The sequence below is a fragment of the Dermacentor variabilis genome, chromosome 6 (assembly GCF_050947875.1).
Source record: "Dermacentor variabilis isolate Ectoservices chromosome 6, ASM5094787v1, whole genome shotgun sequence".
Classification (NCBI taxonomy): domain Eukaryota; kingdom Metazoa; phylum Arthropoda; class Arachnida; order Ixodida; family Ixodidae; genus Dermacentor; species Dermacentor variabilis.
This window is the reverse complement of record NC_134573.1, coordinates 35,314,610-35,333,342: the sequence shown is the minus strand read 5'-3', so window position 1 is coordinate 35,333,342 and position 18,733 is coordinate 35,314,610. Positions and strand designations below refer to the sequence as shown.

Genomic DNA, 18,733 nt, shown 5'->3' with positions numbered 1-18,733 from the left:
TGCATTAGACATGAGTTGCTCCATTGATACCATTTTTTTAGATTTCCAGAAAGCTTTTGATGTTGTACCTCATCACTTATTGCTTGAAAAGCTTTCGTGGTATAATGTTAATCACTTAGCAATTTTCTGGATCGAAGAATACTGAAGTACTAGACGTCGACGCGTAGTTCTGAACAACAAAAGGTGTCGTGAGGTTGATGTCAGATCATGATTACTGCAGGGGTCCGTTTTGGGTCCATTGCTATCTTTAATTTATATGAATGGTAGAGATGCTAACATATCTTCCCAAGTGTGCCTGTTCGCAGGCGATTGTGTTTTATCGCGTTATTACTAATCAACAGGATTGTGTCATTTCGCAATATGAATTGAGCAGCGTAGGTGAATGGTGCAGCACTTGGTGGATACATATCAATTTGCAAAAAACTGTGCACATGTCGTTTACAAAAAAGCGACCCACCTATGACTACAAATACTTTCTAAGCGCTACTGAGCTAATTCCCGTGTGTGAGTGCAGACACCTTGACGTCGTCTTTACCATCAACTTGTCATGGCACCGCCACATTGAAAAAATTACAGCCAACGACTGTCGGCTTGCTGCGTCGAAATATCAAGCGGTGTCTTTCAAAAAGTAAACAGCTATTGTACACATCATATATTAGTTCCACACTTGAATATACCTGTACTGTGTGGGATCCCTGGCTGAAAAATGACATTCAGCGAATAAAAAGAGTGCAAAATTTAGGAGTTCGATGCGTTTTCGGAAATCACACAAGACATTTCAGTGTAACGCGTGCTAAGGAATACCTTGGCTCGATTGCATTAGCTAAACGCAGGAAAATGGTAATACTTAAATTTCTGCATAATATTTTTTTTTATTCTCAAACAGGTATACGGCGTGAAACGTAATTGCTCCTGATTGTGTTTCTTTTCGACGAGAACCATGCCAACAACATTAAAGAGATAAGGTACAAAACTGTACGATTTAATTTGCCATTTTCCCCCCGGACAATTTCGGATTGGAACCAACTATCACGAGAACTTGCCATCACCGCCAGAAATCATAACTTTTTGTTGTTGCTCCAGTAGTGCATTTACGTGAACAATGAAATTAATAAAAAAGTAAATTATCTCGAATACAAAGAATGTATTCTAGGCCCTGTAATTGCTACGTAATTACTAGGCACTGTCAAGTAAGTTTATATTTATGCTAAAGTGATTGCTATTTCTATGGTTTCTTCTTCCAGTGTTGGTTTTCATGTGTGTGAGTTTCGCAATTTTTATGCACATGAAAATTCACCTGTACATTTTTTCTCCCTTCATTGTACTTTATCCCACCCACTGTAATGCCATTCGTGGCACTATGGGTAAAATAATAAATAAATAAATACATAAATAAATAAATGCACACATAAATAAATATAATTAATTTATTTATTTGTTTATTTATTTATTTATTTATTTATTTTCGACAAGCTTCTCCAGTCAGCAATGCCCTACACCGAATCAGGACGCATGGTACTATACTGAAAGGGGCAGGACTCGAAGTCTTTGTTTAAAAACACTTCCTTCGTATCAAAAACGGCACAACACCCAGGGATTCTCAATACCATGTGCTATAAATGACTCCGAGACGATGTAGCACAGGTGTAAATTGCACGTATTCTTCATTATATTCCTAAGAGGGACGACAATAGAAACCTGGGAGGATACAATGATCCTGACTGAATAGCTGGTGGAGAAGACAAGAATGAGAAGGAAGAGGTAATGAAAAGGACATGGAAAATCATACTAGCCATTTATTCGTGACATTAAACACTTGAAGGCTTGTTTCGCATGTTGTAACATTGTAATCTATGTACGACGCGTTTTAAATATTGTTTTAGCGCATTTTGTCGCAATCTATGAGAACGCATATCTCGAAACTGGTGTCATCCTCATAATTCGTTTACGTGTCACTGACTACGATTCACAAACTGCAATTTGTGCCGTTAAATAATTAAATGAAAAGAAATTTAGCAAAGCTTTATCAATTACGCATATGTTCTTTTTTATCTCCTGTAAAAATATTGTATGCATCTGAGAGTAATCTAGCTCAAGTCGAATTGGGCCACATCTGACGAGTGAGTTTTAAAATTATGTTGACAATAAATCACCCCGCCTTCGTTTGCATGCGTGATTCCGTACACAGTGCCTTAAGTAATATATTGTCTGTTTTGCAAAGAAAAGTTCAGTTCAGTCGGCGCTTGCGTAACTTATGCTTACTTGTCTTTTTTTACAGTGGAGCTGTTCGAACTGTTACTCGGCTTTAACTCAAGAAGAGGACCTTAGTGTTGAAGCAATGAATGAGAATCTTGTGGGCATCATTAAGGAGTGTGCATCAGAAGTCGGTTGTAACTCTGTTAGACAAGATACCAATAAGCTATCGCTGGAGACGAAAGATCTGATCAAGAAACGCCAATGTAGAAAGCCCATAACCCTACAGCTAGAATAGAACTGGCAGAACTTTCGAAGTTATTCAACAAGCGTAAGACAGCTGACATAAGAAAGTATAATATGGATAGAATTGAACATGCTCTCAGGAACGGAGGAAGCCTAAAAGCTGTGAAGAAGAAACTAGGAATTGGCAAGAATCAGATGTATGTGTTAAGAGACAAAGCCGGCAATATCATTACTAATATGGATAAGATAGTTGAAGTGGTTGAGGAGTTCTATAGAGATTCATACTGTACCATTGGCACCCACGACGATAATGGACGAGAGAATAGTCTAGAGGAATTCGAAATCCCACAGGTAACACCGGAAGAAGTAAAGAGAGTCTTGGGAGCTATGCAAAGGAGGAAGACAGCTGGGGAGGCTCAGGTAACACCAGATTTGTTGAAGGATGGTGGGCAGATTGTTCTAGAGAAACTGGCCACCCTGCACACGCAATGCCTCATGACCTCGAGCGTACCGGAATCTTAGAACGCTAACATAATCGTAATCCATAAGAAAGGGGACGCCAAAGACTTGAAAAATTATAGACCGATCAGCTTACTGTCAGTTGCCTACAAACTATTTACTAAGGTAATCGCAAATAGAATCAGGAACACCTTAGACTACTGTCAAGCAAAGGACCAGGCAGGATTCCATAAAGGCTACTCAACAATAAACCACATTCACACTATCAATCAGGTGATAGAAAAATGTGCGGAATATAACCAACCCTTATATATAGCTTTCATTGATTACGAGAAAGCGTTTCTGTCGAAACCTCAACAGTCATGGAGGCATTACGGAATCAGGGTGTAGACGAGCCGTATGCAAAAATACTGAAAGATATCTATAGCGGCTCCACAGCCACCGTAGTCCTCCATAAACAAAGCACGAAATCCCAATAAAGAAAGGAGTCAGGCAGTAAGATACAATCTTTCCTGTGCTATTCACAGCGTGTTTACAGGACGTATTCAGAGACCTGGATTGGGAAGAATTGGGGATAAAAGTTAATGGAGAATACCTTAGTAGCTTGCGATTAGCTGATGATATTGCCTTGCTTAGTAACTCATGGAACCAATCGCAATGCATGCTCACTCACCTGGAGAGGCAAAGCAGAAGAATGGACGTAAAAATTAATCTGCAGAAAACTAAAGTAATGTTTAACAGTCTCGGAAGAGAACAGCAATTTACAATAAGTAGCGACGCGCTGGAAGTGGTAAGGGAATACATCTACTTAGGGCAGGCAGTGATGGTGGATCCGGATCACGAGACGGAAATAACCAGAAGAATAACAATGGGCTGGGGTGCGTTTGGCAGGCATTCTCAGATCATGAACCACAGGTTGCCATTATCGCTCAAGAGAAAAGTATATAATAGCTGTGTCTTACCAGTACTCACCTACGGGGTAGAAACGTGGAGACTTACGAAAAGGGTTCTACTTAAATTGAGGACGACGCAACGAGCTATGGTAAGAAAAAAAAATTATGGGTGTAACGTTAAGGGATAGGAGCAGATTGGATGAGGGAACAAACGCGAGTTAATGACATCTTAGTTGAAATCAAGAAAAAGCAATGGGCATGGGCAGGACATGTATTGAGGAGGGAAGATAACCGATGGTCGTTAAGGGTTACGGAACCCGCCGTGGTTGCTCAGTGGCTATGGTGTTGGGCTGCTGAGCACGAGGTCGCGGGATCGAATCCCGGCCACGGCGGCCGCATTTCGATGGGGGCGAAATGCGAAAACACCCGTGTGCTTAGATTTAGGTGCACGTTAAAGAACCCCAGGTGGTCGAAATTTCCGGAGTCCTCCACTACGGCGTGCCTCATAATCAGAAAGTGGTTTTGGCACGTAAAACTCCAAATATCATCAAGGGTTACGGACTGGATTCCAAGGGAAGGGAAGCGTAGCAAGGGGGCGGCAGAAAGTTAGGTGGGCGGATGAGATTAAGAATTTTGCAGGGACGACATCGCCACAGTTTGTACATGACCGGGGTTGTTGGAGAAGTGTGGGATAGGCCTTTGCCCTGCAGTGGGCGTAACCAGACTGATGATGATGATGATGATGTCGGAACCTCGGCGGGTTTCTCTTGACGTCCGCAGTTTAGCCGAGCTGGGTAAGAGAGAACAGGGAGCGAGTGAAAGCAGAGTGTAAAAATAGCTTCGCGCAGCATAGCAACGCGGCCAGGATGGGTGGAACCTAGCGGGGGAGAAGGAGCGGTGCGGCGGGGACACAGGTGATGTGACGTCATTGCTCTCTGATGAAAAGCCGCGCGCTCGTTTAGGTCGTCCTCTTTCTCGCAATGGAAAAAATTATGCATGGCTCTGCTATCGCGAACACCAGAGACCAGCGCAGCTGAGGGAAGCCCAGTAAAAGTAAGACTAACCCCCGTATTCAGAAATGCGCCTTAACTTGAAGCTACGCCTTGACTTCAACAAGTCCGGCTCAAAACTACACCCGACTTGAGCACGCTGAACGCAGCCATCGCGCTTCATAAACGTTCCCGCTGCCTTCCTTCGTCAAGTCAAGCCCCAGCTACGACGCGGTGAGTCTGTGAGCGAGGTTGCCAGATTGAATGACAATAATAATCGCTGGTACATTTGCAGATCTGACGATTTCCTGAAAGGTTAAACAAAACGCCCGTTTTCAGACAGGGGTAGGTAAAAAAAAGGAAATAAAAAACAACGCACTAAAATAGCCACAACCATCAAAGTCTATCCAAGCCACAACCATCCAAGAAAGAAGAGAATTCGGAAGAAAAAAGGGAAATTCACAATACGGGTAAGTCATCTTTCATTTATGACGGTACGTAGAAGACTAGCATCTTTGTGTAGGACATTGGAATTGTGATGTGAAACTGTGTGTGTGATGTCGACAGTATATTGGCTCCAGCGATTTCGTACTGGCTGAGACTGGCGTCAATAACTGCGAAAAAGACCAAACACCGCTACGCATAAATGACATGAAGAGCGCGTCGTCCTGTGTGTCCGTGTTATTTATGTCTCCGCGTTTCGGCGTTGACGCGCTGAATAACATTCCGACTTTTCGTGCGTTTGTACTGCTCAGCTGATACACGTGTGCTTCGTGTAGCGTTGAGATTTCAAGGTGGCCGAAACGGTGCACGGTACGAAAGCTTTTCCCCCAAAGGGACGAAGGTAATGCGCAAGCACTTTCTCGCGCGATGCGCATGCTGGAACACATGATCGGGATCACATTAGGCGTAGGGTAACACACAACATGAGCGAACACAAATTAGGTTTGATGAACGCAGGTATTAGGCTTGAAGTATTTCATGCAACAAGCGAGCTGTTCAAGCAACATATGATGTTCATTCTGCTGCTCTGAAAGTAATCTTTTTAAATTACGCCCTGACCCACTTGTATGGTGGTAAACACAGCTTAGTAGTAGTTTGACATGATCAAGGTACTTTATTTAAGTATGATCAGATACACATAGGCTACAGTTGACAAAACGTGGCATTTAATCACATTTCGTAGGTCCTAAAATGCCCTATTACCATAACAACCTGCCTACTTGCTTGTGAACAGTGCATGGAAGTTTGCTACGTAACTTTTGGCAAGACTCAGAACAACCTCAATGACCATCGTGTGTTGCATACACAATACAGCAGTGACATTTTATGCAATGCGACATGGTGTTCTAAGCATCATACGCTGAAGGGCAATGCAGGCAACAATATTAAAAATACTATGAAAATATTAGGGCATTTATACAAATGTGCAGAGTTGTTAGAAATATATTTTATCTGGCATGATTCAATGATAACACAGTGTTCTGATGGTGGAGGTAGAACTGTGTAATGAAAATTCTATACTGCTCTCGTGTAACGATGTTCACGAGAAGCAGAAATTCCAGACACATTAGTGCCAATTATGTAGGTGTGCCAGAAAGTAGCTGTCCACTGAAAATTCTACATGTTCTGTAGAGAGAAGAAGAAAGTTATGTGTAGAAAGGCATAGAGGTCCTGAGCTATACCTTGCTCTGGCCTGCTGCTCTTTACTGGAAAAAGGGGACAAGGAGGAAAAGATCTGATGAGTGATCATATAAGAAGGAGGTGTGTATATACAAGCTCACAACATTGTGATATATCTAAAGCCATGCGTCTAGCCCAGTGGCTTGTAGAAAGGCAGTAGCATTGCTTGTAATCAAAGCAGTGCTGTTTGGATGAGGCCAAGGACCCAAAAGAAGCTGGTCTGATAGTGGCCTCTGTATGTCTGCATGCATGCCAACAGGACCTGCTCCACTATTCTCCAATACACATAGCGACTAGATTGCGTCACTCTTGACCATCACGAAGCAGTGCACTGCGGCGTTAAATTGTTCATTCTACAACCTCATCAATAGTAAGATTAAGGAACAGGAAATCTGGCAGCATGCAATACAGTAATACACCTTGCATGCTAATACTGTAAATGAAGAGAAAAAACATGGGTCACATCAGTTTCAGCAACCTGCTTGAAATCAAATATGCTGAACGCTTTTATTCGATGTGCATCGTGTACTAGCCCACTCAAAGCGCTTTCAATTTACTGCATAGAATGGAACAACTGTTACGCATTTTTTAGGAGAAGGTGACAGTGGTGTCATGCCTGCCACTGCAGGCATGACACCACTGTCAGCATTGGTTGGGGCTGCGGCAGGTCACATGGCCACCATAATTCTGAATGAAGACGATTCAGATGGAGCGGCCTATCTCCCCTCAGTGGACAGAGAGCCTGTTCGGCTCTTGCAGCCAATGAAAATAGAAGTGTAACCATTGTAGGACTCCTATGGTATAGTATTATTTTATGAAATACATAGGGAAGTTTTTGTGGCATGAAACTTGAAGGCAATCTGCTGTGAGGAAGCACGTCCCAGTTTACCATGTATTCTGAGGCTTTGGTGCTGTATACATGTCTGGGCAGTTGGTACTTACAGCCTGTTTGTCGTACAGTGCGCAGAAGTTACAGATGTCTTTATAAGACATTTAGACTTTTTCAAAACCCTCAGTTAAATATGTCAAAAGCCATTTGTCGTGGCATTTGCACTCAGCAATGCAAGGTGGGCTGCATCATGGGCATAATTTTGAACTAATGATCATTTCAGAGAAGCACAGGAGCCCTGGCCATCTGCAGAACGATCAGTCAGTGGGAGGCGTCACCAATAGGACAAGTGCATCCAATGTGGCCGACACTGCAGCTGCGTAGGAGCTGCTTAACAATGAGGGCGAACAACGAAAATGAGCGCGAGGAACCAGCCAGAGCAACACGCCCATGGCCACCCAGAGGCAGAATGGCCCTCCTCGAAATAACATTGGCTTCAGAAAATGAAGTGGCTGCTTTGCTCAGGGAGGAGCATAAGATTCGAATGCGCCTCATGGAGGAGGAGCACAGAGACAACATCCAAAAAAGAAATGATGAACACAAGCTCCAAATAGAAATATTGCAAGTTCAAAAACAAGTTGAGCTTGTGAAACTGAATGCAGACAACAAAGGAATGCAGAGTCATTGAAATTTGGTTAAAGCTTTTATTGTGAAACAGGCCATAGAATATGAAACAATATAGTGCCGTTTTTTCTTCATGTGCATTTGTGAAAATGCTAAAACAGCTATCGAAGCTACGGAACGGCAATTACTACACAAACATATAGCATATGAAATAGGAATTTGTAGCATGCACTTGGCTACATGCCACCCTGAGGCTGCATGTCTGGTCAGTAACTGAGTTTTTAGCACATAGTGTGTTTTTACATTTCATGCGTGTCTGTATACCATACTAATGCGACACAACACATAGAACAACACCAAACACAACACCCAGCTATTCAGTAAGGGTGTGCGAGTATTCAGAACTTTTGAATATTTGAAAACGTCAACTGCGCCCAAATAAACAAAGTTGGAGCAAAAGAACCATAAGTTTTCACCCCTATGGCATAGTATAGACATATAGCATGAGAACTCGCGTAGTGGAACAGTCTACGCCGCTTAGGTAGCCATACATTACAGGCTATGCAGAAACCATTCGCACACTCTTAAGCGTTCTGCGCACGCCAAGAAATTCCTTGTCTGGTCCTAATGCTCCATTTGCACTTTTAATAACCACGCTTCGTAATGTGCTATATAATGACAGAAGCTTCCTAACTATACTAGTAAGTGAAAATTGTTTTATATTATTTGTGTTATTGCCTGTTCATTCTTCCAAAACCATTCGATTCGATTCTGGACGATTTGCATTGGATTCGGTCTCAAAATTCACTGTTCACACACCCCTATTGTTCAGAAACACTGAGGTGGATTTTAAACAACAATCTTTAAGAGAAACTTCTCTGGATAAGTTGCCGTGCATGCATGCCAGGTATGTTGTCCCCCCCACTACTAACAGGTGGCAGGTTTTTCTTGGCAAGTATTTCTTCCTTTACGTCTGCATCGGCTGGTGGGAACATGGAGACCAAGTGGCTCGGGTTCTCTTCGTAGGAGGGCCACGTTGTGCAGGGCCGCGCAAGCTGTTACTATGCGAGCTGAATTACGCGGCTTGTGCTGCAGCTTCATGCCTAAGCAGAGGAAGCGCCTTTTCCACACTCCAAAGGCCCTTTCTATGGAGTTGCGGGTCTTGATGTGCGCCTTGTTGTGCCTGATAGACTGACAATATAACGCAATTAGTCAGTTTTCGAATATACACTCTACAGTATATTGTGCCAAAGCTTTTCTTCTGTGTCGGTAGCACAGATCTACATTGAATGCCTACAAACACATTCTATTTCCTACAAACTATGCACCACGTTGCTATATTCACATTCGTTCTGCCCAGCCATATTTCATTAGCGACCATTATATTGAATGGAGCTGTAACAATCTGGCGCTATATAGGCGACGCCATCTGTCTGCTCTTGGTGCAGCAGCGGATAACAGAGGAACATGTTGCTTATGCGCTACAGCTACTAACTGTAACACACTTCAGGTGTATTGCATAGCCTTACAAAAACATAGTATGTTATTATGGACAGAGGTGCTACCTATCATGTACACCCCTGAAAAGATTAGGCATTACTTGCCTGCCTTCTGGTGAGTTGACTGGACCTGGCTCAGCAAGGGGCGTCATCAGGAAAGGAGAGCAGGCATAGCCCAGGTCCTCAAGCAGCAGACCAGGCACACGGTGCTGTTCGTATATAACACGTACTCGAGAATTGTCGAATATGCGACTGGCAGACCCCGGCCAGCTCGCTAAAGCTTTGAAAAACTGCAGCATTTATCAGGCAACTGCCTGCAAAAAAAAAAACTGGAGTATCAGTGCAGGAACAGCGTGTTGTCGTTGCAACAGCTGTAACTACACTTTATCTCCCGGCAAGAGGGAAGATAAAAATCTGAAAACAACTGAGGGCTATCTCACAGAAATTTTCAACTAACTAAAAATTTCATGTGGCTCATAATTCTATGCCTGTATTTGCCACGGCACATGTAAGTACGGAATTTGTTGCAAAGCTTGTAGGGGTCACAATGGACATAAGCGTGATAGTCAATTTTTTACGTTGTCAAATAAAAATGTGTGCACGCGCACATCAGTTGCTTCGTGATCAGGAAGCGAAGCTCGTCTTTGCCGCACATTTACGCTAGGTAAGTAAATGGCCTGAAAGTGCTACAGTTGAGATCACACACTCGACTAAATAGCGGTACTCGTACTGTCTCTCTGTGAATTATAGTGTGTGAATGAATATCACTGTGCGTAACATCTTTACTTAAAACATCATGCGATAATTGTAATATGACGATTAGGATTTTCACCGCTGGTTTTACGTTTCTGCAAAAACTAATCGCTTACGATCCCTACCCATTGTGAAAAAGGGCTTACCTGAATGTTAACAGAAAACGCTCCTTTGCGATTGCGGTAAACGTCTGCGTCATCGCCTCCGGGACTCTTGACGCGTACATGTGTGCCGTCGATGCAGCCCGTCACCCCGAGGGAAGTGGGTGATCTCGTTGAAATCTCGCATTACACCTGACAATTGTAAGGCATCCGGGAAGCGGACCATTGCTCGGAACAGGTGCGTTGCAAGAAGGCGCGTCACTCTTTTCACCGTGCGACACACCGTGTCGCGGGAAACATTAACCAAGTCTCCGCTCACGATTTGAAAGGTTCCGGCGCCGTAAAATCCCAGTGCCACAAGCAGCTGCAGCATGGATTTCAGCGGAAGTCCTCGGTTGTCGCCGCTCGCTTCAAGTGGCAGGCAGGCGAGCAGCTCACGAACTGTTTGCTTCGTGAAGCGATAGCGTGTGATGAACTCATCGTCGTCGTATACGTCCATCGCGTTCGATACGTCGCGCATCCATCGCCATGGCACCGTTTGCATGTAAAATGTATCACCGAAGAAGACAGGCTCCACACGCAAATTCGTATGCGCTAATTCTTCTGGCGACATAGCTCCTATGAGCCGCCATGGTTCCTCAACATCTCAGAGGCCACTTCAACGTAGCGCTGGCCCTGTCTTGAAGTGTTCGCGTACTTGATCAAGTGAAGTCCGCCGCGAGGAGGCGCTTCAAGTCGAGGGAGGCTTATGATGCGCGTGGGCGCTGACTTGAGGCGGCCGCAAGTCAAGTTCGAGTCAAGACGCATTTCTGAATACGTAGGTAAGTCTGCGGTTTGGCACTACTTTACTGGCCCTCCCCCTGCTCTGTTGGTCTCTGGTGTTTTCAATAGCAGAATCATGCACAATTTTTTTGCCTGTGGCACCATTCCACAACGAATGAACCCATATCAACGAGTCTACAATCCGTAGCTCTTAACGTAACAAACCACTGCAGCGTCAAGGTCATGGGACATATAAGAAAATTATTTTCACGACAGAGTGATACTGCGTAGGCTTGTCCGTGCTTCTGCTTTCTTTCCTTTTTATGCGTCAGGCCTAAACGTTTTCACATATGTGCTAATCACGGTGCCTGCGCGACAGTACAGCTCTATTTAGTAAACTTGCACATCGACATTCTTGTGTTTGTGCCGCGTAATGTAACGTCCTATTTTTCCTAGCATGATTTTATTGAAAGTTCACAGACACACGCTACCAATCTGACCAAGATATGCACAAATGTACTACAAAACAAAATGCAGAATAATGCCTAACCACGTATATAACCATACTACAGACGTTATCTTTTGTTAGAAATGTATGTGAATGCACGTATAATTAGCATAACCCCATAGTATCACGAAATGAGCTATTGCTGTATTTGTTCCGCTTACTGTTGTGCCTCTGAAGCAATAGAGACCAAAAGCTTTTTGTTGTAGCAATGTTTACCGTACTTTGCATTACTTGAAGTTGCAATCATCTACGTACAAATGTCACAGCGAACTTTGGCAACTAATACTCAGTACACAATCGGTCACTGCTGGGCCAGTTGGTTTATCATATTGTATGGTTGTGCGTGATAGGCACGGAAAAAAAACAATGTTGACAGGACAGTGTGTCTGTGCTGTCCACATCATTTTCTTACGCACCTATTTTGCTAAAGAATACTACGTTCAGTATTGTCACCATTTTCATAACAGAGATGGCATTTCAGATGCAAATAGTTAGAAATTCACTTGATACAAATGCTGTTGTTCCATACTAACTGACAAAAACTTTCTGGAGCAGCGAAGTCAACTGACGGCTTTAATCAGCTTCATTTAATCAAATGACTAACATCATTATTTCTGTAACCATTGCCATTTGAGCACAGCCAATAAGTGGATGAAGTTTGAAAAAGACACTTCACTCTCGCATAACCGTGCGCAAAATAAAAAGAAAGCTGTCCAAAAATTATATCGCAAATGGCAGCGTTGTGGATTCATGGTCTTGAAAAACTGACATTGCAGTCAGGCAAGGAGAACTTTCTGTCTACGTAATTGTTGCGTCCGGTATCGCTTACGAATGACACCCGTCGATTCTGCAGCGCCTGTCACATAGAATATACATTCGTGACAGTAGAGCCAGCTTTGAGCGAATATAAATTTTAAAAAGCCATACTTTTTATTTTTTCCGCGGTCATTAAACAGAATAAGCTAGCTAATTGGAATGGAAGTGCGGAAACACGGTTCTAAACGCACGTGTTTCGTGAAGAGGACTAGAAACTTTCAGAAAGGAAGATCATTACGATACGGCAGTCAGGTTAGTAACGAACTGTACAAATCAGTGAACGCGAAATCAGAAAAGCAGCGAATGTGAAATAAACGGGAAAACATAAAGCAGAAACATGATAGATATAACGATCAATTTCTGACCTGTTACGCATTTTGTGATGCCTAAATGCGAATACCGCGGAATAACGATTGGTAGATGCAACTTTGTGGTTCAGGTAAGGATCAGAGGACAGAATAGGGTTAGACGAAGCTGTCTCCGCCTAACGAAAAGTTACCGTGTCCCGAATGGCACCTGCAATTGTCCGAAGTTATCAAAGGCAGCTTCCCAGTCCCAGCAAAGGCGCCGGCTTGCAGTCGAACGCCGCGGCGAAGTGGCTGACGCGAAGCATGAAGGACCGGCTGGAAATGGTCGCTTCTTTGTCGGCCTGGTCGCGCGCTAGGCAGGCGTGCCTCAGGACGAAAAGCATGAAGAACACCTGGCTGGCCGACAGCTTCCAGTCGTCGTCCGCCCTGGCGTGCCACTGAGGCCAGGACGCGGCCCGCACGGCCGATCGCAGCGAGAGCAGCGGATAGGAGAGTCGGCCTCCCAACTCGGCCCTGACGTATCGCTGCAGACAGGACGTGTGCGCGTCCAGCCGGTGCAGGAGGGGCACCGACCATTCCCGGCGTGAGAACACGGCGTCCCAGAGACTGTCCGCGAGGGAGACGCCCAGCGAGGCCGCGTTGACCACGGTCTGGCTTCCCTTGTCGACGCTCAGCATTGGGTACACCCGCGGGGAGACCACCACGTGGCCGCCGACGCGCGCAGAGAAGCGGTTCAGTGTGTGCAACCGGCGCAGGGCGCCCAGTCCTCGTGCCGAGTCCAGAACGCTGACCTGACGGGGAGGAAGCGCATTGAAATGCCTTGTGCGAAACACAACTGACGATTCCCATTAGCTGATCTCCAGGTGAACTGCGATATGCGCCTGCGCAAAAGTTTGGGTACCTCGTGGAATCCCCATATTCGCGAAAGCAACAACGCGGGAAATTCGTACATGTTTTGGAAGCAAATTGGTTGAAGGTGGTTTCATACAGAAAGGAAGGAAGAAAGCGCAAGAAAAGTAGATAGACGGTAGTAACTTCGACACACAAGACTGCATTAAATGTACAGATAACGGAATTTTCTATGATTCAGTCACAATTTTTTGGGCAATACGAGCATGGGGCCCTATAACGTAAAACTATCCTAGTGCGTTTTTATTCCAACTCCTGACTTAAGCTTTACGTAACCGCCGACGGAAGCATCGGTCGTTGACCCGCAAGGTTGTCTGAACAGTCCAATCAAACGCTCTCCTCGTTCATAGGACACCTTTGTTCGCTATCAAAACGAATAACATTGCCTACACTGAGCGGTTTCTCTTATCTGATTGGCTGACAAGAGGCAAGGAGCATGGTCAAGTGAGCAGGATGTCGATGGGGCCGTGCCAGCGCAGTGAAACTAGACAACTATTATACATTTGAGCGAAACGAATCGTTTCTTTATGCGGACTGAGCCGTTTATGTTATCTTAATGTCACGAAGTTATCATAAACATAAACGTGCAACCAGGGTTGTTTTACCATGTTGCCTCCTTTATGCGTGAGTCAATGAAGCTTCGTAGACTACATAAAGTAAGGTGGTAGCTTAGGCTGAAGTATACCCCATACGTTAAGAAGGTAGAGTTCTATAACCACGATGCTTGCTCCGCGCCGTAAAATGATTTAAAGAATGATTCACTTGTCACGATTTCACATGACAACTTTTGAGAAATTTGGTCCACAGATAGAGCAAATAATAGCGTTCGCAATGCCGCGTTGACCCGTAACTTACCTTTACCAAAACACCAGTTCACTAAGTTTTTTTCACTGAATTAGAGGTCGTTGACGTGCCTTGCAGCGGACGGAATGGCGCCGCCATCGGTCTTTACGAAGTCGAAGGGAGGCAGTCAAGCGCTCGATGGGAGCAGTCGCTTCCTCGTACCGAGGCGGCTACACTAAATTGAGAAGCGCGTCTCAGCTGTTTAGACAATGCCATTAACAAAGACTACTTGGGATTCCTTCAAAAAGATGACGACAATCTAGTGCATCGAAGCATTAAGTTAAACAGTGTCCATAACCAATGCGTGTTCCTAAATTAGTCACGTATTCAAATGGAAGTGGCAAGCGTTCTCTTTGGCGCGAGCAGTGCAACGCTCAAAATTTCGTGATTACCAAGGAGTGCGGCATTGCTTCACAGATGCAAGTTTCCAACTACTGTTCAGACATAGGGATTACCCTGCACGTAATTCTGCTTGCTCAATATTCACGCAATTACACTGCCGATATAATGCAGAGAAAGGCACAGGCTCACGTTGCTGCGGGAAAAAATGTCAAGGCAATAAGCAGAGAAGACGGCGCCATTGTTACACGAATGCGCTAACTGTTGCCTACCTCACCTAATTTGACACATATTGTGGTCATTCTCGCTTCCAGAAGCTGTTGCATTATTTTTTAATTACCGCTAAAGGATTGAAACTGATTAACGGCCATCTTTATTGCAATTATTTTACGCATGCTACCAAACGTTCCGATTGATAACATTGTTCCAGTTATATCTTTGGTTTTCGTAGAGCTCCGTATTCACACTAAGGTAAGGGTCGTTATAGATGGAGCAAATAATGGGAATAACGCCTTGGTTAGAAGGATGGCAACTATCTCGCATCTGTGAATATAAACAATGCTATGTATAAATGACCCGTTACCATTTACGGGCGGCCGCAAATTGCACCAACATTCATTCCAACAGCTGAACTGCACGAAAGGTTAGGGAATGTTTTAGGAAACGAGAAGTTTTGTGTTGTCAGCTGTAATCCTTATATGCACTGTGGGGAAACCCGTGTGAAAAACGGCACGCAAAGGGCTCGACACGCCACAGACCGGCACACAAACGGCACAGAACAACAGGGTTCTACAAGGCGCTTTATGTGCCCACTTTCGCATTACTTTCTTCATTGTGAAGGCGCACGAATTCATCCACAATTGTCAATCTTTCTGCAGCATCAAAGCCCCGTCCTCATAATATGTGCATTGCTCTTACATATTCAGCAAGTGACCTCTAACCGTGGCCTGCGCATCACTGTTAAAACATTTTACAGAAATATTCGTTTCGTATTTTTAATGTCCTGTAGGAAATTTATTTCTGTTTTAAAAATATTTTGTTAAATATCTTTCGCATGACGGCATTTTGTCTTGCGGAGAGAACAATAATGGTGACTGGAGTTTCACTGTAAGTCCCGAGCACAGCTAGCCAAAGAAAACATCGCACATTCTTAGGATTCGAAAGCTTGCCGCGAAGTTTCATGTGATTCCAAACCTAAAAAAGGCTGTTCTAGCTTTTAAGCATCATCTAGTGACCCGCATGAATGACTTTGACGGTTGCGACAGCAAACACACACCAAGTTTTGTTGAGCATCGTTCCATTAGTGAAACAAAAGAAACATTCTACTGAATGACAACTGCACAAGAAATGAAAAGGACAGCATATACTTGGATAAAGAACAAAGACAGCGAATAAAACTTTAAATCATTCACTACCTAGCTGTCACACTTTTGTTTCCAGTTCCTTCTTCATTGCTTTGTGTAAATATAACATGGCTATGATGCAGATTTTTGTGCAGCATTGCGTTCTGTAGTGTTGCACACACTTTAATTCCACTGATATGCTCATTTTCTAATTGTCATTCTTCCCGCTTTAGAAGTACGTATATCGAGCTTACTAAAATCAGTATGAAGGCGGACAGGTGAAAGCACGAAGTGTGAGAAAAATTGGTTGAATCAAGTTACATTACCTCAGACATGCTCGCTGACATTTGAATAGGTAGCCCAATCGTTGTTGAACGCAGCTTTATCACTCATCGCAATCATCGACTCCCCCATGACGTCATTCAACCACCAACTTAAATCTAACACGCCAGCTGATACAAGCCCGCCTTTGAAAAAATTATGTGTACCTATCGAAGCGTCAGTGAAATTGTTGGGGGCAATTTAGACTGGTTCATCCAATGCTTGTCAACCTATTAGCATTTATATCTTGATCATACAAAACTGTATTTATTTATTCATTCATTCATTCATTCATTCATTCATTCATTCATTCATTCATTCATTTATATTACACTCAGGGTTTACACATTAGAGAGGAGAGGGGCATATTAAAGACGAAAATCGGAAAAAGAACAGTTGATACAGTAACAATAAGGAGCAGGAAGAATCAACGAATTAATACAAAAAATGTACAGTTGCAAATAACAAAAAGCAGACTAATTTCAGTATCTAAAAATAAACAAAAACAGGCTAAACAGAACAAACTGAGTACAAATAATTAGGCAATGCTAAGCATGTTATTCCAACAACACCTAATGCCTGATGTACGCGTAATAGCAGAAGCTGCTTCTGGCAGCTGATTCCATTCGGAGGTGGTACAAGGGAAAAATGCAAGTCAATGGGTCACAATTCTGCAACGAGGAACGTCAACTTTTTGGAGGCGGTCTATTCTAGCTTAGATGAAAGGAGGCATTTTAATTAGCTGTTTACAAAGATGGTTGTTGCCATAGTAAATTTTATGAAAAAGACTGAGCCAGGCTATAGTACGCCGTATGGTAAGTTCGGGAAGGTTAAGCAGTGACTTCATCAGCGTAACACTGGCTGTGCGGTCATAATTGGATAACATGAAGCGAATGGAACGATTCTGCACTCTTTCAAGTTCGTTTATCAGTGATGTACCACCGCTATCGCAGATAGATGATGCGTATTCAAGTGACGGACGGACGTATGTGGTATGGAGAAGATTTTTAAGTGATCGAGGTGTCATATAGAAATTTCTTCAAGAGTACCCAAACGAACGGTTAGCTTCGGCAATGAAGTACCTTACATGATACATCCTCGATAGCTTACTACACATATGAACACCGAGGTATTTGTGGGATGAAACAGACTCAAGAGATGCGTTATCAAGATGTTACTGTGGACATGCTAATGAGGTGCGAGAGACGCACATCGATTTGCATTTTGAAATGTTTAATTCCTTGTTCCACGTTTTACACCAAGCAAGTATGTCACTTAAATTGGTCTGGAGTAAGGCGACATATTTTTGGTTATCGCATCCTCATCATCATCAGCCTGGTTACGACCACTGCAGGGCAAAGGCCTCTCACATACTTCTCCAACCATCCCGGTCATGTACTAATTGTTGCCATGTTGTCCCTGCAAACTTCTTAATCTCATCCGCCCACCTAACTTTCTGCCGCCACCTGCTACGCTTCCCTTCCCTTGCAATCCAGTCCGTAACCCTTAACGACCATCGGTTATCTTCCCTTGACATTACATGTCCTGCCCATACCCATTTCTTTTCCTTGATTTCAACTAAGATGCCATTAACTCACGTTTGTTCCCACACCCAATCTGCTCTTTTCTTATCCCTTAATGTTACACCCATCATTCTTCTTTCCATAGCTCGTTGCGTCATGCTCAATTTAGGTAGAACCCTTTTCGTGAGAATCCAGCTTTCTGCCCCGTACGTGAGTACTGCTAAGACACAGCTGTTATAAACTTTTCTCATGAGGAATAATGACAACCTGCTGTTCATGATCGGAGAATGCCTGCCAAACGCATCCTAGCCCATTCTTATTCTTCTGATTATTTCAGCCTCATGATCCGGATGCGCGGACATTACCTTTCCTAAGTAGCTGTATTCCCTTACCACTTCCCGTAACTCGTTACCTATCGTAAACTTCTGTTCTCTTCCGAGGCTGGTAAACATTACTTTAGTTTTCTGCGAATTAATTTTTAGACCCACTCTTCTGTTTTGCCTCTCCAGGTCAGTGAGCGCATTGCAATTGGTCCCCTGAGTTACTAAGCAAGGCAATATCATTAGCGAATCGCAAGTTACTAAGGAATTCTCCAATAACTTTTATCCCCAATTCTTTCCAAGCGAGGTCTCTGAATACCTCCTGTAAGCACGCTGTGAATAGCATTGGCGAGATCGTATCTCCCTGCTGACACCTTTCTTTATTGGGATTTTGTTGCTTTCTTTATGGAGGACTACGGTGGCTGTGGAGCCGCTATAGATATCTTTCAGTTTTTTTTTTGCATACGGCTCG

The 18,733-nt window shown here is 43.7% G+C and overlaps 1 protein-coding gene across 1 annotated transcript in view; it reads right to left on the bottom strand.

The window, feature by feature from the left end:
* Positions 1-10,936: 10,936 nt before the first annotated feature.
* Positions 10,937-18,733, bottom strand: part of LOC142584728 (uncharacterized) — a 29,694-nt gene continuing 21,897 nt past the window's right edge. Inside the window, exon 5 of the mRNA XM_075694955.1 lies at positions 10,937-13,454. Within this exon, the coding sequence (XP_075551070.1) occupies positions 12,891-13,454 (564 nt within the window). The 3' untranslated portion in view covers positions 10,937-12,890. The remainder of the gene's footprint in view (positions 13,455-18,733) is intronic.